The sequence below is a fragment of the Equus przewalskii genome, chromosome 13 (genome assembly GCF_037783145.1).
Source record: "Equus przewalskii isolate Varuska chromosome 13, EquPr2, whole genome shotgun sequence".
NCBI classification, from domain to species: domain Eukaryota; kingdom Metazoa; phylum Chordata; class Mammalia; order Perissodactyla; family Equidae; genus Equus; species Equus przewalskii.
In genome coordinates, this window is record NC_091843.1 from 41,532,034 (window position 1) to 41,554,649 (window position 22,616).

General features: G+C 50.4%; 1 protein-coding gene across 2 annotated transcripts in view; it reads left to right on the forward strand.

Annotated features, from left to right (window-relative positions):
- Positions 1–22,616, forward strand: part of FSTL4 (follistatin like 4) — a 408,701-nt gene that overhangs the window by 356,162 nt on the left and 29,923 nt on the right. For both annotated transcript variants that reach the window (XM_070571053.1, XM_070571054.1), the window contains exons 8-9: positions 10,318–10,438; positions 22,288–22,449. In XM_070571053.1, the coding sequence (XP_070427154.1) occupies positions 10,318–10,438; positions 22,288–22,449 (283 nt within the window). The remainder of the gene's footprint in view (positions 1–10,317; positions 10,439–22,287; positions 22,450–22,616) is intronic.

Here is a 22,616-nt window from a genome sequence, read left to right on the forward strand (position 1 = left end):
AACATCAGGGATACCTCGAGCATCAGAATAATATTTGATCAGAAAGTGAATGTACCCCTCTAGCCTGGAGCCAAGTGAGGAGGAGCCATTTGGATTCCCCAGCGAGCAATGTCACTGTCAGGAGCATTCATGAGTCACCCAATATGTGCACAGCCGTCCAGATGGCAGACATGCAGAATCATCATCTGGATTCACTTACTACGTGCTGACGACTCGTAAGCCCTGTGCCAGGGCATGGAGCAAAGATACTCCCCAGCCTCAAGGGGGCAAGGTATCCACAAACACAGAATTACAGCGCCAGGTGGCAGGTTCAACATTAGAAGGAGGGAGTCATTTCTGGGGGCCAGAGGAGGAGAGTTTCTGGGTGGAGCTTCAGGCGACAGGGGTAAGCAAGACAGAGAGGAGTCTGAGTGACAGGTTGGGGCCAGAACATGACGGGCCTTGAATGTTAGCATAAAGGATCTTGGCTGTTCCCAGTGCACAGTGGGAACCTGAGACTTTTAATCAGAGCATGACATGGTCAGATATGTGTCCTGCAGGAGTCCTGAGCCCCTTCCAGCCAGAATAAACATGCATCCAAGGAGGACCCCACATAAGTGGGACCCAGAGACAAGGGGGAGCCCTGCGATGCCCTAAGATCTTGCTTCTCTCTAACTTCCCCAACAGTGCGTTTGGAGAGGAGCAGCAGCCCAGCCTGCCTGGGGCTCCTGCCCAAGTTTCCCTCCACTTCTTAAGGCTGCCAGGAAGTCCCACATGGACCTCGTGTGCCTCCTGAGGACACCAGAGCCACCCGTTTGCAGGAGGCCTCAGCTTCACCCCAATGCAGTGCATGAGGGGCTTTGCCCCAGTCACACCTGTGAAAACAACCCCCTCAAGCAAAGAGCAGCATCAGGGATTGAGTGCAGAGACCCCAAAACGAGGCGCTCCCCAGCAGAGGCAGCAGCCCAGCCTGGGGAATTGACTGCCATGCCTCTCGGCAGGGGGTCTCTGGATCCTGCTGCCTCCTTCTGTTGTTTGATGATAAATCAATAGTTTCCGCTCACTCGCACACATTCCCCAGAGCTAACAAAGGGCAGCCTGTAATTTGTTTACTTCTGGCCAACCGCTGGTTTCTTTACTGAAGCAGCTGTGGGTCGGCATGCTTTAGACCTGGCCCTGTGGCCCCCACCTCAGGCCTCAGGAACCACAGCCCACTGCCCCTACCTCAGAAGCTAGGAGGGGGCCACCACAGCAGCTCCCTGAGCTCTGCTCGTCCAGGTCTCGGGCAGGGGCTTGAGCTCGAGGCTGCTGTCCAGGAGTGTGCCTGTGCTGGCGCCTGACAGAGGATGAGCCCTCACCCCTCAGGTTCCCCACCTTGGGCCTGTGGTCAGCCACCTGGCCTGTGGTCCAGCTCTGCTCAGACAACACAATGTCACGTGGGGGACAGGGACTCCATCACTCCCAGAGGCCACAGCTAGAACCCATGGGGAATCTATCCTCAGGACGAACTCTGTCTTAAGAGGCAGTGAGATGCCTGTCATGGCAGGTACCCAAGCTGAAGGGGACCAACAGGGTTAACGTTTGAGGACCCTCCCAGCCCTGAGGTGATATAGTCCAGATAAGGAGGGCATTTGGGAGGCAGGGACCTGTCGGACGTGGGAGTCCTGCATAGAAGCCAGATACACCTCTGATCCCACCCAATCACCCTTCTTTTTCACCTGCACCACAGGGCCTCAACTTTCCCCGGGGAACTGCCCCTGAAGCCCCCTCTCCTGAGGGCTCAGAGCCAGGCTATGGGGGCCCATCTCCAAGACAGGTCCATAGGCTCCTCCCCCTCCTCTGATCTCCATACTAGGGGGACACAGAGGCTGCCTCACTTTCTGCAGAAACTGAACATGCAAACCCATTCCAGGCCTCAGCCCTCCGCCTGGACCACACAGCAGCCACCCAGGGTGAAGTGAGGTGACTGTCCCCAAACCCAGTGTGCACATCCTGCCTCAACAATGTCACTCACCGTCCCCTCATAACTGTCTTACTCACTGTCGCTTATGATCCTCAGGGACAGGGGACTTGCCCATGAGGGGAGCAGAAGCAGAGAGAGGACATCCCCAAAGTCACAGAAAATAGCTGACCTGCTGAATCCTTGCTAGCGCTGATGCTGGTGTTTCCACCAGCCATGTTTGGTGTTTCTCCTAAGCCACTCCCATGTCCAGGGACCAGGTTCCATGCTGGCCCATCACAAGCATCCCCTCCATCACAAGCATCCGCTCCTTTAATCCTCGCCACAGCTCCCTGAGGCAAGAGAGGTTAAGTAACTCAGAGGGTCCAGGAACTTACCAGGGCCTGCAGCCAGCCTCGCTCTGGGGACACAACACCTAGCACCCAACATTGTACAGGCCTTACTCTAGGGCAGCTGGACCTGCCTCTTGCTCCAGCAGTAATGGCTGCAGTGTCCTGGCCCCCGGGGGATGTGTCCACTCAGGATGCAGGCCCATGTGCATGCTGCTCCAGTACTCAGTAGCCACTGGGCTCTGCTCCAGCAAGGGCGGGGAGCAGAAGCCTCTGAGACCAGCACATGGAATTGTTTGGCCAGAATATTCCCAGGGAGAGGAAACATTTTGCTATTGTATTCTGCTTTTAAAAAAAGAGAAAGAAAAAAAGGTCTATAACAAACTCAGTATATTTCAAATGACTTGAAAGAGTCACTCTTTTTTGTTAGTTTTTTTCTTTTGCCAAATCTCGCTATTTGGGGCTTTCAAATGTCGGCAGGCTCAGTACAGTGATAAAAGCAGAAAAACAGAATCCATTAGAAGAAAGTATTTGTGGCAGTGTTTGAAGAATGTGTTAAAAGGTTCACTTTTTCCCATGCCTAAATGCTGTGAAACCAGGAACAAATAACTCTAATGAAGCATATGCTCTCAGCCAGCTCTTCTTTGGAAGTGAGTTATTAAAAAGACCAAAAGAGAATGATTTAGGAGCTCATGACTCATTTAATTTTTATTGTCTATATATGAACTAGTCATGAATCCATTGTAAAAAGATGAGAGGCGTTTGATTAGCATGGAGAGCTGTTTGCAACACGATCAACGGTGGTTGTAGGTTCTGCATTAAAATAATCTCATTAAACGCTTGGGTACATTTTGTTTTAAAATCTTGGAAAACACTATACTTGAAGCACTCGAAGGCTTTGGCCAATTTTCTCTGGCTTTCATCAAAAACCCTGGTTGCAGATGAACATCCAGTTCCTCTGAGCTTCGGATGAGTTCAAACCACAAGGAGTGTTGGCCAGAGCTCTCCAAAAGCCAGGCGGGCCCATGTGCAAGAGCAGCCTGTGCAATTCATGGGGGCTCTGCCCTCCAAGGACCTCCACTGGCCTTTGCTTTCTCAGTGGCCTCCTGAGGGTCACCCTTCTTTTCTTGTAGTACTGGCCTCAAGGCTTCCCTTGTACTCACTGACTACTTGTGGCCCTACCCCAAAGGTCCAGGGTCCCTAAGGAAGGTTATGATCTAGCTTCCAGACCCTGACTGCAGAGCCTCGAGCTGTCCCTGAGCACTTGCCTTGCCTGGGCTCCCCTCCCCAGCCCCACACAGGGATGCTCACATTCAGCCTATTTTCAGGCTTTATCTACTGCAAACAGTACTGCAGGGAACATCCCCATACATACCTCTTTGCGCATTTGCATAAGTAGGTCTGTAAGATAAGTTCTTAGAAGTGGAATGACTACGTCCGATGGTGGGCACGTTTTCGGTTTTGATGGATATTGCCATATCTCCCTCCAAGAAGCTTGCGCTGGTTTACACTCCTTCCAACAGTGTGTAGGAGTTTTAAACACCACATCAGGAGAAAGTTCCTGATTACAAGCCTTCTTGGACCTTGAAGTGAGACACAGAAGGAAATTTAATCAAATCTTCCCTAGAGTGTTTCAAGAGCAGCAAGGATGCTGGTTGGCTGTCTTCGCTCTGAGTATGGTCAAGGTTAGAGGAGTCGGTACCCTCAGCAAGACCCTCTCAGCCAGGGGATTCATGATCCAAGTATCCTCAGAGGAGGGCCACAGTTTCCTCAGATGAAGGCAGCAGGTTCAAGGCAGTCTGGAACTTCAGTTGACTGTTGCAGCGCAGCCTAGCACCTGAGTCCCTTCCCATCCCAGCTGGGCACCCGAGGGTGATTGGCTAAGGATCCAAAGCCCCATTCAGAAGCTCAGGCCGCAACTCACCAGAGGGCCCATGAGCTCCACCCACCCACATGATACTCTGGAGTCCTGCCCGGTCAAGAGGTACCTGCCCTCTGGCTTCTGAGGATGGACAAGCTGAGTCTCTGATGTAACCCTTCTGTTGCAGGTGCCTAGACACCTGTGTGCACTCGGACACTCAAGTTTGTCCCCAGGTCAGATGCTCAGCACCCACATGACTGGGTCAGAATCTCCCAGTTTGAGTTTTGGAGCCACCTACAACGTTAGAGACAGGAGTCCACACAAGACCACCCTCATTCTGACACGAATTGCAAGTTTGGGGAGTTCCCATAACTACCTTCAGATTCAATCATTTGCTAGAAGGACTCACGGGAACTCACTGAGTGCCGTTATGCTCATAGTTACAGTTTATTACAGGGAAATAGTACAGATTAAAATCTGTCCTGTTGGGAAGGGAAAAAGCTCATGGGGCAGAGTCCAGGAGGATCCAAACATGGAGCTTTCTTTGTCCTCGCCCCCTGGAGTCAAGGACGTGTTACTTTCCCAGCATTGACTGTAAAAACATGCACAGAGTATTGCCAAGCAGGAGGGTCACCCAAGCCTGGTATCCAGAGCTTTTCCTAGAGCTCAATCACCTCCTGCCCACGCGGCTGACCTCTAGCCACCAGCCCCTTAGGAGGCAGAACTAACACCACGTGGCCCAGAGCCCCACCATAGATCATGTAGTTTGACAGTCTGGTGGCCAAAGCCCCCAGGCAAACAAAGGCACTCCTAGGAGACAGGACATTCTAAGACCTAGAGTCCACCAATCAGGAGCTGAAGGCAAAAGCAGGAACTCTCTCTGGGGAGCATTACTCCTTCACTACCCTTCTCAGGGCTCCCCTGGAGCCAGCACACTTGGCTAAGACACCTCCATTCATCCAGTAAGCACTAACTGAGCACCAGTTATACGCCAGGCAACGTGCCACACAGTGGGGACAATACAGTGGTGCACAGAGAGATGAGGTGCCTCCCCTGTGGTACTCGCAGTCGTGGGGGAGACTGACCACATAAACCCAAGTCAACTAGTGACCACACACCCCCTGAGTCCTGGGAAGCCAGGGACCCTCCTGACAGTGCCCTCTCTCGTGCCGTGGCTCGCTTTCCTGGGCCTGGGCCTGGGAATGGGCACGAGCAAAGACCCACTCTGGGTGGCCTGTGCCAAATGTGACTGTCCAGAGCAGCCTCCCCTGGGGGCTCAGTGGCTACTTAGGAATTGCTTCAAGTTGCAGGCACTTCTTTTTTAAGAGGACTCTGAGCAAGAGGACTAGTTCTAGGAGTCCTTGCAGAGTGCTAAGTCTGTCCTCTGAAGGGCTGGAAGGAGTGACCAGCACAGGAACCCCAGTGTGGGTCAGGGTGGTCAGCTGTAGAGACTCAGTGAGTTGGAACGTGTGTGCGCGCATGCATGCTCATGTTTTCTGTGTGTGCCCACGTGGATGTTTGTGTGTGCCCACCAGTGATGCATCTGGTCCTTGCTTGGTCTGGGTAACGGGCATGTGTGCTTCGGTGAATGCAGGCACCTCTGAGGACTGGCCATCGCCATGGTCCTGCATGTCGCTCAGTGTTTGGGTCCATTGTGTTCAAATGCTTGTGCAGGTGGGATGCTAGGGCTAGTGAAATCCTAGGGGCCAGAACTGAACCAGCATGGAGGTGAAGACGCCCTCCTTTACTCCGTCCTTCCCACACAGAGCTGCAAGTGCTCCTGAGAAGGGCAGAGTTGGAAAAGCTCTGAGTTTTAACTTGTAGCATTGACAGTATCATTCACCTGAACTCTGAAATCACTCTGGAGTCCTTGTGTTTAAGGTTCAGTCACTAAACATTCAGCATCCATGGCTCATTTTCTTATCACTTAGACCTGCCTCGCATGTATCACTGTGACGCCATCCCCCGGCTCACCTCTGCTTAAATATGGTTTAATACTTAAGTCTCATTCAATTACTTTCTTTATTAAGGGCAGATACTTAGAAAATAGCTTTTTAAAAGGCGAAAACCATGTCTTTAAGTAAAAATGTCTCTTTCCCAAAGAATGGTCTAATCTGGCATCTGTTTATTTCTGGAAGGAACCTTGATTTTGCTAATACATTTCAATGCATCAGAGCAAAAAAAAAAAAAAGCCATCCATAAAAAGACAATTACAGAGATGCAATCAAGCATTGATAGCAGTATTCAGACACATCTCAAAGAACGTTCGGGAGAAGAAGGATTGCAGGTTTAGTTTTATGTAGCTTCTTTTAAATCAATTTTTAAAGTAATTTCCTCACATCCAGTGAGGTAAATTTGATTTCTGTAGCCAGTATTCATGTTCCAGAAAACAATATGCACCTTGTTCTATAATTACATGACGCCTATTGTTTTAGCCCAGAGACATTATTTTATTTATCGAAGAGTCAGGTTCTCCCCAGAGCCTAAGTCACAGGCTGGTGATGAGTTAGGTGCTCACAGAGGTGCCATAACGCATCCAGTGGCCTTGCGTGTCCTTGAAGAGCTGGCGCACACCCCTCGGCACCAGAGGGATCACTCAAGAGTTATGCGTCTGCCCTAGAAGCAGTGAGGAAAAGTGGACAGAGAGGTTAAATGACTTCCTCTAGGGAAGGGCTCACCCTAAGTTAGGGGCTCACCCAAAGTCACCCGTCAGGTCTGGGATTACACGCATGGGCTCTTCCATCTCTGCCTGCTGCTCTGAGGTGAGCCTTCTCCTTGGTCAATCCCGGCATGCCCTGGCCTGAGGAACGCAGCCTGGAGAAGGAGACAGGGTGGGGAAGCAGGGACGAGACTCGAGACCAGTTCTCTGCCTTCCCGCCAGCCACCTCGTTTTGACTCCGTGTGACTGGTAATATTTGGGAAGGCAGGAGGTGTGGCCTGAGTTGTCAAACCCAAAGAACCAGAACGGAACACAGTTCCTACAGAAAGCCCAGCTCAGCACCCTGTACAGTGCACTCAGCCAATATCTACTGAGGGCCCGTGTGTGCTAAACCCTGTGCTAGGCGCCGGGGCACAGCAGTGAGCACTGTGCACAAGAGTCCCGCCCCTCCCCCAGGAGCTCATATTCTCCTGGGAGGAGACAGACAGCAAACAGTACGCTCAATGGTGGCATGTGCCAAGAGGAGGAATAAGCAGGTGGTGGGGGGTGGGGGGGATGGGAGTTGGGCTGGCAGGTAACATCTGAGCAGACTTGAAGGAGGAGGAACAAACCAGACCAATAGCTTTTGGAGAGGAAGGGGCAGCAAATCAAAAATTCCTGAGTGGGCAGGATGCCTGGCATGTAGAGTGACAGCAAGGGACCACAGTGCTGGAGTGCAATGAGCCAGGGAGATGGGGTGAGGGAGGAGACGTGCAGATCACCCCTGCAAACCCTCGAGGGCTGGGCCTCTGAGCGAGGAGGGGTGTCCTCTGGCTGCCGTATAGAGGGCAGACTGCAAAGGGGCAGAGGCAGAGGTTGCTGTCAGCCCCCAGACCAGAAGGTGGTTCCTCTTGGCCCAAGGTGGTGGCGGTGGAGGGGATAAGAGAAGATCAGACTCTGAATATATCATGAAGGAAGGATCTACTTTCTCACTCCATGCGGACTGGGCTTTTGCTTGGTTTTATGGTTTTCAGGGGTTTTTTTCTGAGGATTAAACAAGGCACTATATGTCCAGTTTCCCAGCACACAGTTAGCTCTTGAATGCTCTGCTCTGCTGTTATTACTGGGGCATCACTCTGCAGTTGGTCCACAGGAACCCCAGCCTTGGGGCATTTCTCAGCCTGAGGAAGGCTGTGGTACCTGTGACCACACTACCCCATCGAGGTGTAACAAGAACATGGGGAGCCAGAACCCAAGACCGACTTCAGGGGCCCTCCCATGAGGAAGGGCAGAGGGCTATGAAGGCTCGGGAAGGTAATGAGGGGAGATCAGCACCAGGGGGTCCCCAGCACCAGCCTCCCTGTGAGCAGCTCTGGCGTTGCCCTTTGGGATGGAGTCTGCCCTGGAACCAACCCGGTGAGGTATTGAGGGGCTCTCCAGGTGGGGACTGTGCTGGGCTTCCCAGCCTTCTTAAGATTCCATTCAGCCACTGAGACTCCAAGCAAAACATATTTTCCTCCAGACTTAGGTTTTGACACAGAAAAAAGCTTAGACTAGAAATGTGTCAGCCCCAGAATTGACTAACCATTACCTTTTCAGAACCAACTTAGGTATGAACCCTGTATGACTCTGTTATGACCCAGGACAAATCAGCTATCTGCTGTTTTATTTTTATTATTGAAGCTTCCACAGAGTGATAGGAATGGGGCTGTCTTAGCCAGAGCAATGTCAGAGAAAACGTGCAGAGTGCCAGCAGCTCCCTCCAATATTTTACTCCACAGGGAGTGCACTGTTGGGTGTTTTTTCCCTGATACTGAAAGCAGGCTGCACACGTACCCTCTCCACCTTCCAGCCTGCACCCCAGCCCAAGCCTCCCTCTGGGCCTGCACCCCCTCATTGGGTAAATTAGCCAGAAAGCATCTTCAAAGGACTCACAATGGTTGTGGCCGAGCCCTCCGGAATGTGAGCGAGACAGAGGGTGAGCACTTCTGGGAGCAGGAATGACAAGGACAAGGAGCTGCCCTGTGACTGTCCTTGAACAACCCTTGTACAGAGTGGTGGCCTTCCCTCCCTCCTGCCACCAGGCTGCTGTGGAAAGAGGAGACTCACACGGACAGGGGGAATGGCAGGAGGGATGGTTTGCTGTCATCTCCAGGGGCTCAAGAGGTGTTTTGCATCTTCTGTTAAATAACAAGAAAAGTAGTATTCCCCATGTATGTCACACTTACCACATTGGAAAATATTCACAAGCACTGTCTTGTCAGATCTCCCCAAGACCTCATAAAGCAGTCAGGGCACATGTCCACAACTTACAGGTGGAGAAACCAGTGCCCAGAGGGACAAGGGGATATTGGACAGTGACAGAGCTCAAGCTAGAACCTGAGTCTCAGTGCTGGGCTTCCCCGTCACTCCTCGAGCCGGCACTGCGCCACCTGTTCCTCCCCAGTGAGCCGGGACCTCCTCGGTCCTGTCAGCTCCAAGCACCACACCGCGGAGATGTTGGTAACTAAGGCCGAACCTGACGAGGGGTCTCCCTGAAGCACTGCTGATTCCATCCCCCAGCACGTCTGCAGTTGGTGCCTGGATGGGGCCATTGTGCGCGTTCTGCTGGAGAGAACACAGCTGACTGGAAAGGCCCTGGGTGGGGGTGGGATTGTGCCCGAGCGCTCACCAGCGACTCTGACCAGTCAACCCCACTCCTGCCCATCCCTGCCCTAGCAGTGGACCCATAGGAGCCCACACCTGAGGCTGCAGAGCTCACAGGACAAGGCTTACTGAGCCGTTTCTCCCAGAAATGGCTGGCGTCAGCCCCTCATGGCTTTTACGTCCCTGCCCTTGTTTTTTGTTTGCCCTTCTTTCTCAGACTTCTAGTTCCCTTCTCCGGGGTTATCCAGATCTCTGCAAGCTTCCTTAAATTATTTTGGGATGGCGGTGGGTCTAAACCAGTGGCAGGCAAACTACAGCCCTTGCCCCAAATCTGCCCACCATCTATTATTTTTAATAAAATTTCATTGTAACAGTGATACTCATTAATTTATGCATTGTTATGGCTTTTTTCATGCTACAAGGCAGAGTTGAGGAGTTGACAGAAACCTTATGGCCCACAAAGCTGAAAATATTTGCTATCTGGCCTTTTAAGAAAAGTTTGACTCTAAAGGAGGCCGGCCCTCCAGAGCTTCTCAGCAGGTGGACCAGAGCCCAGGAAACCAGCAAGCGGGCGAGCAGGTTAGCAGGCAGCGAGACTACCCAGTTGTAGAAATTGAAAGAGAGTGTGTTGGGGAAGTGTTCAAGCCGGGCCTCACAGAGAAGGTGAACAAGGCCTTAAATGGACATACAGGGTCCAGGCAAGCAACATGGAAGAGAGATGGAGCTCCTGCTGCCTGGGCCAGCACAGCCCTGCAGGCAGCTCTGGCTGAGCAAGGGGGCAGGCAGAATGGAAATCTCTCACAGCTGCAGGGTTTCTGTTGCCCTGGAAAACCAGGAGACCGGCTACTCTTCCCAGCATGCTCAAGAGAGGCACCAATCTCGTTGTCTTCCTTGCCCCGTGCAGGACTTCGGAGAGGACGACTCCCTCTACATCACCAAGGTGACCACCATCCACATGGGCAATTACACCTGCCACGCCTCCGGCCACGAGGAGCTGTTCCAGACCCACGTCCTTCAGGTGAATGGTTAGTAAATGGCTCCATGCATGTCACCCCCTCAAAGCCTTCCCAAAACGCTGCTCAGAACAGCACTTCCACCTCCACCCCCAAATTCTGTCTTCTTAAAGAAATATCTGAACCCATCTGTCTCATAAGTAAAGGGGAGCAGAGGGGAAAGGGCAAAGCCTTCCCACTAATTTCCATGTCCAGCTTCACCCAAAGCCTCCTCTCATGAAATGAATCCCGGTGCAGGGGAGGTGAGTCATTTGGGCAAGTCATGCTCCGCAGCTGAGGCTCTGGCAGCCCCTAGAATGTGGGGTGTGCCCTAGGGGTGACATGGCCATGGTGAGCTGCTGTGGGCTTGGATCCAGTGAGAAGCAGACACGGTCTAACCACCCCACTCCTCTTCCAGGCAGTGCGGACTCACATCACTTGTCCAGTTGGGAGGCATTACTTCCTCCAACAGGGGCTGGTTTCCTTCTCCCTCCCCAAGAGGCTCCCCCAGCCTCAGCTTAGGCCAAGCCAAGACAGAATCTGAGCAGGTGTGGCAGGTTTTCTTTGCTTCTCACAGGTCCCTGTGTTACCAGGAGTCCTGGAAACCGGCAAGAGTTAACCCCTCCTGATGATAACATCAACAATTACAATAGCCAGTGTTTTCTGAGCGCTCACTGTGGCCAGTCCCTGTGTTAACATGTCACATGGACTTTACCATTTTAACCCGCTTTAGGGATGAATCTCCAGATAAGGTCACTTGCCTGGGGTCTCCCACTGGTAGGTGGTAGTGTTCTAGACCCAGGGAGTGTGCTCTGACCTGTGTCACACTGCTGGCTGCCCCAGCCTGGCCACTCCAGCCATCAGAACAAACAAGCCTTCACAGTGCCAGGGTGGATCAGCACCGTGGGAAATTACACTCGTCCATCTAGGCCCCGCTGGGCATCCCTCCTATCACGAAGCAGGCCTGAGCAGGGTGTCTGTGCGTCAGGGAACAGTGTGGAAGCTCCAAGTCAGCTCCAGATCCTTGGTGCCAGCTGGTGTTCAGGGCTTCTGCTCTGAGATAAAGTGAGCAAGTGTCAAGAATGTTTGCATCATGAGGTTCAATTTCGCTTACTTCTGGGATTCAGGTGACAAGCCATTTAAGGACAACTGGGTGAGCTCAGCTTGCCTCTGCATTTACCCTGTGGGATGTTTTGGGGATTTTTATATTCATACATGCCTAAACCATATGTTATTAGTATTTCCCTTGAGCTGGGATGTACTTAATCCTTTGGGGCTTCATGGCTGTGCCTGTTTGCTTGATTCCAGGCCTACAATGCAATCTCTGCATTTCGCCAGAAATAATCAGGGGTTCCCAGTTATAATGCCCCCTGGGTGAGCCAACAGCCAATCCCCGAGCTGGGGTTCAGAGGCTGGAATTCAGAGGCTGATCTAATGTGCAGCCGGCAGGCAGTGTCTGCCTCTCCCTGAGCAGGGGCTGCTCCAGGGGCAGCGCATGCACTGTGCACTGTGAGCAGGGCTGTACCGTCTACAACTGGCAAGTGGTGCCCAGCACCGTACAATGTTGTGAATCTTTGGTTGCCAAACAACTCCACATGGTTTGCTCCTGGTCCCTCGGGTCCTCAGACAAGCCTGGAAAATAGAAATCCACCAATATTCCCAGATCCACAATCCTGCCTTTCGCATCCTGCCCCTACCGCTTCACAAGGACCAGGAACACAAGGAGAGGCCTGGAGCCTTGTCCCCTTTATTTTCTCCAAAGCAAATCTGTGAGGAGGGGAGGGTCTGCCACCTGCCGAGGAACCCAAGTAACTCACAGGTGAGCGCGTGTACTCCCCTCGGCTTCTGGAGGAGATGCTGGTCTTAAATGCCCTAATACAGTAAGTGGTAAGTCTCTGGTGCTCGGAGGGCCCTTCTGCGCCCTGTCGCCCCAGAATTCTGAGACTGGGCTCCTGATGTGGATGAGCTGGTTCCTCACTCCCAGTGCTGAATTCAGGAGCAAGGCCCATGCCCACAACCCCCTGAGGTGCTGCTGGGCTCAAAGTAGAGGCTCCTCCCACCACGTGGCAAGTAGACTGTGCAGATGGCAGTGGAGAATTCCGACTTGGCCCTCCCCAGCCACCCCTACCTCCCGCCTCTCCACTTCCCACCCCCCAGCCCAGCAACTGCTTAGTCTCAGCTGAAGAGGCTGCTCGTGGACCTGGGGGAGTCTAAATGGAGCAAAACCTTCCCGCTGAGATCCAAAGAGAGGCCACTTAAGATCCTTTTTCCAACTGCTGAGAGATTTAAGAGTTCTTTTCCAGCCAAAGTACGATCAGTAGAGTCGGAGGAAGCACGCTGGGACCGCTGTGTTTTGTGGTGGGCTTTCTGCCTCATGAAGTCAGTTCACTGTGCTCGGCTCACACATAGCTGGACTAGGCCATTCGGGGCGCCCAGCTCCAGAAGCCCATAGGTCACTAGGTTGGGCTGACTCCCAGGCACTTGGGATGGCATTTGGGTCCATTAACCAGCTCCCTTATGGGAGCACCACACTAAAGTAGGCCTGGTGTTTCTTCCCAAGGACACAAGTCCATTGACTGCTGACCTGGGACAAGACGCAAGGGTTTCAAAGTGTTCCAGAAGTTAGGCTTGCTGTGTTGGACTGAGAGGGAAAAAAGTCATACCTGTGTGGGAAGATGGGAAGATGTTGAAAATAGAATGGTATGAAAGACACAGTCATGCTAGTGACATTTACTGCATACATACCATGCCCCGTCCCTGTTTCACAGATGAGGGAACTGGGGCTCAGAGACATGGAGTCATTTGCCCAGGAGCCCCAGCCCTACAGTTGTTAACTGCAGAACAGATCTCGACTCCAAAGCCCAGACTCTGGATGCCTGCCCTGCCTGCCCTGCCTGCCCCTTCCCGCCAGGGCATTGTGTTGTGGCTGTTGGAGAATCCAGATGTGGGACACGGGTGCGGTCAGTAGGCAGGTCAGCATTGAGCTGCTGTGGGCTGCACACTATGGGGCACAGGGGACAAGAACCCTGCCTCATTTATCTCTGCCCTGGTGCTGAGCTCAGGCCTGGTCAGAAACAGCCGGCCTAGTGAGGATCCAATGAAGGACCCACAGCAGTGAATGTAAGCCTCGGCCCCTGCCTTAGCAGGATGGAAGCCGGTGAACTGCATGGCTCAGTCAACCAGCTCCAGCTGGGGCTCAGCAATCACTGTGTAGACTCCCGATGCTGCTCGAGTTCCCAGGAGGCAGGCCCAGCAGGGCTGGGCTGCTGTGGAAGGCTCATAGGGGTGGTGGGCAACGGGGAGCTCTGCAGGCTGCAGCTTGGTGCCCAGAGCCTTCAGGCAGGAGGACCAGGGAGAGCTGAGAAGGTACTGTTGGTGCTCAGGACAGAAGGAACGCTTCCTTGCTATGGAATCACTTGAAGAAGAAATGAGAAGGCAGTAACAAACTCATCTGGGGGATTTTTCCTTTTCGCTATGCATCCCAAGCATGAGTCTAAAGCACGAGGAAGATGGCCCCGAGCTGCTCAGGGGGAACGGCGTGCAGTTGCTAGCAGCGCTGTTGGAGGTGTGGTTTGGGCCCCTCTTGGCCTGGCAGATGGCCTGTGGCCTCCTGAGCTGAGGCAGTGCCTGGGACACACAGACAGGGAGCAATGTTCTATGCCCGTTCCTCCAGCTGGCTTCTCCTCGGAGGGAAGACAGGAAAGGGAGAATGATGAAGGGAGGAGAGGGTCCCCTGGTCAGTTGCCTTCTTCTCTGAGGGCTCAGAAGACTCCAAGTTAATAGCAGATGTGCTGGAGAGTTAATGTGTGGCCCGTGGGCCCAAGAGACAGAGATACCACTCCTGGGAACAGGAGCTGGTCTGGGGCTGTTCCACCCTAGGCACAGGGCAGACCCAAGCTGGCATCACCCCCGACAAAGGATCAAGTCATAAACTCTGAGCCGGATAGACATGGGCTCAAGTCCTGGTACTTCCTTGACATACAGTCTTGGGCATTTAAACTCATCTGTACAATAGGAATAGCAATTGTACCTCCTGCATTATAGGCCTGATGAGATGCAATGCGTGTGAAATGCCTGACACAGACATAGTTCAAAGTCCAAGGTGGACAGATACGGGGGAGATCTTGAGTTGTCTCAAGCTATATTTAACTATAATTGTCAGACAGATGGTCTGAGCTGGTGGCCCCTCTGAGAGCTTCCAACCCATTATATGGATAGGAAAGTCACAACCCAGAGAAACTTGCCAAGCCAGGAATAAAACAGAGACTTCTCCCTGGAGCTGCCCCATTTCCTGGCAGGCGCAGGACCCATATACAGGCTGGGTCACCATCTTCTGGGGCTTCTCCATCTGTGACTGTCTTGACCTGGTTGGCTAAAGGGAATCCTTCCAGGCAACTTCTTCTCTCAACTCATTAGTATAACTTCTTCCCCATAGACCAGGACTCCCAGAGATGAGGCCCCAAACACTGACATGATTTATAACTTCGTGCAAACCTCCCGCATTGCTTTGAGAGGAAGGAGCAAGAACTTCAGACATAAATGATTAATCCATTAAATTAAAAACACCCTCGACCTCCCCACAGTTCAGACACGGAGCAATTCATTTCCCAAAATACAATAATCATCTCCCAAATCTGTTTATTACTCCAGCTTGATACTTTTGTGAATGTGTCTCTTACTTAGGACATATTTATGCTGCCTTTCACCTTGGAAATGATCGATGTTCCCCAAAGAAAATGGGTCTCTGTGTTAGGTATTCAAATACCTAACTGGAATTTAGTTAGGTTTTCACTGGAAGGTTTTGCAAACGTAAAAGGATATGAATGTGTTTACCCAGGATGTATTAATTTCAAAGGATTTTTAGTGTAAATTAACACAAGAAAAGAGGGGGAGGTCAGGACCCAAGAAAAACAGTCGTGTCTTTGCCTTGTCGCTGCAGAAAGCTATGTCTCCACCTGGGAAGGGGAGGATGCTTTCTCAGTCTCTTAAAAGTGAAAATGCAAAACTTTTTCTGACAGCCTGTCCAAGCCAGGGTCAAGAGCAGTGAGGTCTTTGATGCCCGCCTCCCTGCCCGGGTTCTTCCCAGGCTCTCCCTGTCCTGGCGGGAGGCTGGATCCAGAGCCCTGGCTTCCATAGGAGCTGCAGCTTCTGCCTGAGGTGAGCAGGCGCTCACTCAGAGCCTGGGGCCTGTTCCACGCCAGCTGCAGGCTCAGCAGATGCCTCATCACTCATGAAGAGGACAGTTTGGTCCTGGAGGCAGTGGGCGAGCCCCCACCCAACTGATGGAGTGATTTGTTTTTTAACATCTTTGTGCCTGTTTTCCCTTACCAAGTGGTCAGGTCACACAAGATGGGCTTCTCCCTGGAGTGCCTTGGTGCTCAGGGTCTGCCTTCCACATCACAGGCCCCCTTTTTGCAGGGCATTGAGCTGGGAAGGCCCAGGGGCTGCCTGGTCCCACTCTAGCCCAGGGGCCCCAGGACTGTCTGAGGAGCCCCCTTCCATTGCTCCTGGCCTGTCTGTGCTCCTTCAGTCTCCTCCTTGCCAATCCCTCTGGGAAAATAGGAGGGGAGGCCTGAGCTACTGGTTCACAGAGGGGCAGAAGCAGCTTCTTGTCCCTGTGAGTCCACAGCTCATGCTCACAGACATGTACATGCGTGCACGTGTACCGTGCTCTGGGTCCTGCCCACCTCCCAGCCTCATCTCTCGTCACCCCACCCTTCCTCCATGCTCCAGCCCTGTGTACTTCTCTGAACTTCTCTCAGTTCCCCAACACACCTGCCCCCTTGATTCCCTGCCATACACTGATTGTTTTCAGGGCTGAAAATGCTCTTCCCCCTCATTCTTTTGGTCTCAGGGTAATCATCATTCATTCAACAAATATTGACTGGGTTTCTGCTACAAGCCACTCACCAGGCTAAGCGCTAGAAATATAGCAATGAAGAGACAAAAGTCCTCGTCCTCATGGATCAGGTCAAAGGTTGGGAAGTACTAGGGAGGAAACTATAAGAGAAGGGGATAAGGAGAGTCAGACACAAGGAGGAAATCTTAGATAGGATGGCAGGTGAAGGTCTTACTGAAAAAGTGACATTAGTGTCAACTTGGTGGCAAAGTCAAAGATGCCTCCAAAGGATCTTGGTCTGAACAACCCTAGGAGTAGAGGGGCCACTTACTGAGACGAGAAGGAGGGTGGAGGAGCAGGTTTGGGAAGAAAGACGAGGGGCTCGTGGGGGCATGATAAATGGGAGGTGTTGTGCAGCCCATTGGGTATCTGAGCTTGGAGCTGAAGGGAGAGTTTGACTGGAGATATAAATTTCAGATGCCTTGTAGGGTGGATGGTATTTAAAGTCAAAGGACTAGGGTAGATCACTGAAGGAGTAAGTGCAGATAGAGAATGTCCGACCACCAAGCATGACAGCTTTTAGAACCTGGAGATGGGAAAAAACAGTAAGGAAGACAGAGGTGAAGACACAGAGAGAGGAGGAAAAGTAGGAGTGTGGTGTCTGGGGGACAAGGAGGAGGAGTGACAGCTGTGCCAAACACTGCAGACGGGCCAGGGAAGATGAGGACAGAACTGGCCATTGTGTGGGGGTCAGCATGTGGGGGAGGAGGGTCCCTGTGACCAGAGGAAAGGCATTTCCATGGCGTGGTGGAGAAAAGTGTGTCTGGAACTGGCTCAAGAGAGGGATGGAGAAGAGAAGTTAGAGCCGCCAAGACCAAGAATGGCGAACTCTTCAGGGTATTTCCAAGGGGGAAAATGGGGCAGAGTTGGGGAGAGAAGTTGAGGTAAAGAGAGGTTTGGGGTTCTTTTCCAAGATGGAAATTAACAGCATTTTATGGACCAATAGGAAAGATCCAGCAGAAAGTGGGGGACTGCTGCAGCGAGAGACAAGTGCTAGAGCAATGTCCCGGAGCATTTGGAATCTAGAGAGGAGGCTGGGCATGACACGAAACTCAAAACTGGGCATTTTCCTGAAGGGAGAAGGAGAATGGCCTGACAGTGGTAACAAGGGCCAAGGTCACCTCCCTCACCTCCCAGCCCAATCCAGTGGTGGGAGAGGGGGAAGAAGGGTCGATAGATTTCCATTTGACCAAGAAGGTGAAGGAGCATTCCTAGAAGAGTTTGAGGATATAGGACATTTTGCTGATGGCAGAACATGAGTTCCAGAAGGCACAACAGAAGGCTTTGGGGATGAGGCCTAGGCTTCTTGTGGAGGCTGACATGATCCTAAACAAAGGGCATGAAGGAAAGAGTCCCCATGATCCCCAGTTGGAGAGTTGGGACAAGATTGAGGAGGGGGGGCATTGGGAGAAGGAGCATGCAGAGGTCTAAGGCTCCCTCTGTAGTCCTGCTGATGGAGGCACAGCGGCCAGGGGAGGAGTAGTCTTAGTCCCCAGGATGACTTTGGCTCATGGAGACCTCAAGGCCAGCAGAGGGTGCCTGTCACTCTGAGCATACGTGAGCAGTCTCTAACGGCTGACGATGGAGGCCCAGGTGTCTTACATTTAGTAGATACTCATATCTTTTTAAATGAGTGACTCATTCCACACCCTTGACTTTGAGGCAGTTTTCATTTTGTTCCAAAACAGTGGCACACATTTCAGTTCACAGTTAGCCCTGAATTGGTCAGCGAGAGCTCCCAAGTCAGGGCTGACTTAGGGTCTCACCTGGAACCTGATAATTAGAAGCAAATCCTCCAGCTCCATCCCACATCTCCAGAATCAGACACTGGGTGCTGGGCCCAGTGTTGTTTTAACAGGCATACCACGCACCCCCCAGCCAGGGGATTCAGATGCACACTCAAGTATGAAAACTTCCTGGGCCCACAGATTCCTGTTCAAGTTCAGAGGTAAGGCTGGTGCTGGCCACTGGCCATCTCACTGAGGAGACCAGTCCACAAACCACCAGTTTAGAGGCCAGGCCCTTCCCAAGTCCCCAGTTTACTGGACAAACCTGCCATCAATGAAGGGGCAGGCACCAAAGGCTTAAGTAAGGTCAGTATTTCCTTTGTGAGGTGGAGAGAGTGGATTCTGCTCTATTCTGACAAGTCTTCCCAGACCTTTGTCTGCATGGCCCCAAAGTCCCTCTGGTAATGCTCATCACACTTGCAGTTAATTGTTTAATCACCTTCCCCCAGACAGAAAGCTCCATGAGGGCAGGGACTGAGCTCATCTTATTCACTGCTCTGTTCATAATGCCTGACACTCGGTTGGTGTTTAATAAAGGTTGGCTGCACAATATTGAATTGACAGAGCTTTGTAAAATCAATCGAGACCACTAACGTGGTGCTGGACTCAGATAGGAATTCCCTCCGACCTTTCATCCTCTTCCCCTCCGCACTCTGCAGCATTTGGTATTGCAATGCTTTGCAATGTGTGGTATGGAAAACGACAGTCATCACTCTTGTCTTTCAAAATTTCCTCAGCTGTTCTTGCACGTTTTTCTTTTAGATAAACTTTAGAATCGTTTTGTCAAGACCCCACCAACTGATTTTAATTGGAATGAGATTAAATGTATGGCTTAATTTGCAATCTCTTGTTTCTTAACAAGAGTAAATCTTCCTATCCAAGAATGTACCTCTCCCATTATTCAAGTCCTTTTTTATGTCTTCAGTGAGATTTTATAGTTTTCTTCACTTAGGTCCACTGTATTTTCTTGTCTGGTCACTGCTGATATATAAGTAAGCTATTAATTTTGTATGTTTTGACACTGGCCCCTATACTATACTCGCTTATTAATACTTACTACTTGGTAGTTCATTATCTGGAGCATGTTCAGGTAAAATATCATATTTCTCCATCTTTTTAATACTTGTACCTCTCATTTCTTGCCTTCCATTGACGGCAACATCTAGCGCAATGCTGTCTGACATTGCCTCTTTTCCTTTATCCTTTTTCTTTTCCTGACTTAATGTTTCACCATCTGAAAAGAATGGCGCTGTTTCTTCTTTTTATAGAGATATTCCTCATCGTGGGAAGAAAATATCATTCTGTTACTGTTTTACTGAGGTTTTTTTCCCCCGAGAAATGGATTTGATTTTTTTTCCAAAGGCCCTTTCAGTGTCTAGTGGGAGAATCAAATGATTTTTCTTTTTCCCCGCCTTTGACTTTGGATATGACTAATCCTAGATTTCCTAATAGCTATTGGAACAGGCTATACTTGGTCACAGTACGTTCTTTTAATACTATGCTAGACTTGATTTGCACTGTTTTACTCAGGATTTTGGTATATCTAGTCCTAAGTGAGATAGGTCTGTAGTCATTTTTTTGTGCTCTCTTTGGCAGGTTTTGGTGTCCAGATTATAGTAGCTTATACCAGCTTCAGATATAATTTGGAACATCTTCTGTGTTGTATGCTCTAGGAATTACTCATTCCTTACATGTACTAAAGAACTTGCCTTTTGGGTTAGTAGCACTTTTTTTAAAAAACACCTTTAGTGAGGTATAATTAATATACAAAAAATTGTACATATTTAACGTATACAATTTGATAAGTTTGGACATATGCATACATCTGTGATACCATCACCACAATCAAGGTAATAGACATCTCCATCACCTCCAGAAGTTTCCTTGTGTTGCTTTGTTTTTCTTTTTTGTTTGTTGTTTTTTGTGGTAAGAACACTTAACATGAGATCTACCCTCTTAACAGATTTTTAAGTGCACAAAGTAGTATTGTTGACTATAGGCCCTGTGCCGTACAGCAGATGTGCAGAACTTACTCATCTTGCATAACCGAAAAGTAACACTTTAAAATTGTTTTTAATAGTCTCTTCTTGATTCAGTGTTCATACTTTAAAGTTTCCTTCTAAATGATCCATTTCATGGAGATTTTCACATTTATTATCCGTAATTGAATACATATTCTCATGTTGCTTTCTCTCCTCTGTGTTCTTTCTCTATTTTTTTCATTAATCAAACTTGCCAGAAATTTGGTTACTTTATTGGTTTTTACAAACAGCCAGCTCTTAGATTTATCACTTCCACTCTTTTCTGGCTCATTGATTCATTCATTTCTGCTTTCATCTCTGTTGATTCTTTCCACACTGTCTGGGTGTACTCTGTGGTTGCTCAGCCAGCTTGTGTAAATAAACAGTGATCTGGTAGGAGCCCAGGGTCATTGGCCCCAGGTCCTGGCACCATGTCCCTACCAGTCCAGTGCTCCTAGGCCTCCCAGTTCGATCTCTCTGCTTTTGAGTTACCGCCTCCTGACCAAAACTACTACCTGTTCAACTTAAACCCCATTTGTCCGTCTGCCAAATGCAGGGTATAGGGAAGTTTCCTAGATAAGTTACTATTTCCTTCCTCTTTGACCCAGGGGGAGTCAGGGCAGGGAGATCTGCCTGGTGTCCTCAGAAGCCCTCTAGGTATGCCTCACCTGGAGCCCCATGTAGCTCCTCCATCCCCAGAGGCCTCATCCGCAACAAGGCCCTTCTGCCACACCCTGGAACTCTCTAGAACTGCAAACAATGAGAAAGCGGGGAAACGACTTGTTGGATCTCTGTGCAGTTTGGCAGAGGGTGCCCCTGAGCTCATGTTTGAAAACAGCTCAGGGCCGTTCTGAGGGTGGGATCACGCACGCCTTTTGCAGGTTGTCCATTTGGCTTTCTCCTTCGCCCCCCAACTTTTCCCTACAGGTCAACCAGAGGAAAGACTTAAAACTCAGACTGAGTTGATCAGACTATTAGCAGCCTCCTGAGGAGTTTTGACAGGAATTGCAGAGTCCATTTCTCATAATGAGACAAGTTTGCTATTGTCCTCCCAAGCACAGATAGTAGAAATCTTGCTCAGCTTCCAGAATCAACACCATCACCCCCTGCTAGATGAGCATCAATTTGTTCTAAACTCTGGTCCCCAAGAAAAATCTTCTCTCTCCTAATGTACTGGGATGCTTTCTGTTATCAGACGATAGGAGCTTCCAGATAACTCTGGGAAAATATAGTTGCCTGCTTCAGGGAGAATCCATATCTACCTTCCCAAAAGTTGTGTGATGTTTCTCTTTTGTTTAGTTTGACATCCAGGTGCCTTTACATAAGCACTCACAAACCCTTTTGGATCTGTGTAGACTAATATGTACAAATAAGTAAGAGTCCTTAAGTCCACTGAAAATGACAAGTATTTTATTTCCTGGGCCCAGAACTAGGGCTAGGAGAGAAGATCCTGCAGACAATCTTTACTTCTTCCAGGTGCCTCCCCCACAGACAGCCTGTGTAAAAAAGGCCAGAGCTCTATGGAGGGTGCTGGAGCCTTGCCCCCCACACTCATCTGATGAGTGGACCAGGTCACATCCCCAGCCCTGAACTTGAGGGCCAGGGACCACAAGCGAGTCAAGAGCCAAGGAGGGCACACTTGCCTTTCACCCATCTTCCATGGGGTGAGAAGTAGAGAAATGAAAATGACCCCCTGGAAAATCAATGGACTGCCCTGGAGCAGTGATGTAATTAGTAGCCCTGCCAGTCAGTGCCCATAAGTGCTTTGTAAAGCACTTCCTGCAAGAAATTAAGCCCCTGTCCAATGACTTTCCGATAAAAGAAATAATATATCTGAATTTTAGTCATTCAGAAATAAATTTCAGTGGCTGTTGATCTTTACATGTAGCAGCTGAACAGCATTAAATATTTGGATTTCTTTCTGATCATATTTACAATAGTGATGAAAGCCATGAATAATAAGGTACGAAGGCTGACATGTTTATTGCCTACAATCCATTTCATAGCCCTTTCTTTTAGGGCTTGAATTGCTGAACAGGATGATTCTAAGCTGCTTACAAAGAGAATCCCAGAGCTGCCTGTCGGTTCACCCCTCTGGAGCAGGGTCTCAGGGTTGGACCAAGGGCCCAAGGCCATCTGAGGCCTTCTCTTATCAGCAGTGACTCTCACCCACAGTGCCACCAGTCATTCGCGTCTATCCGGAGACCCAGGCACAGGAGCCTGGGGTGGCGGCCAGTCTGAGATGCCATGCAGAAGGCATTCCTATGCCCAGAATCACTTGGCTGAAAAATGGTGTGGATGTCTCAACCCAGATGTCAAAACAGCTCTCGCTTTTAGGTAAGAGCCGCCCTCGGTGTCTCTGTGCTCTTCCCATCAAGTTCAAGCTTACACTCTCCCCAGGAATGGAAATGAGAGGCGTGATTTGTTTCAAAGTCAGACATATTGGGAGTGAACAAATGTCTCCCCAAATTTTTCTGCTGTGTGGGCTCACATAGGTCTTGTGG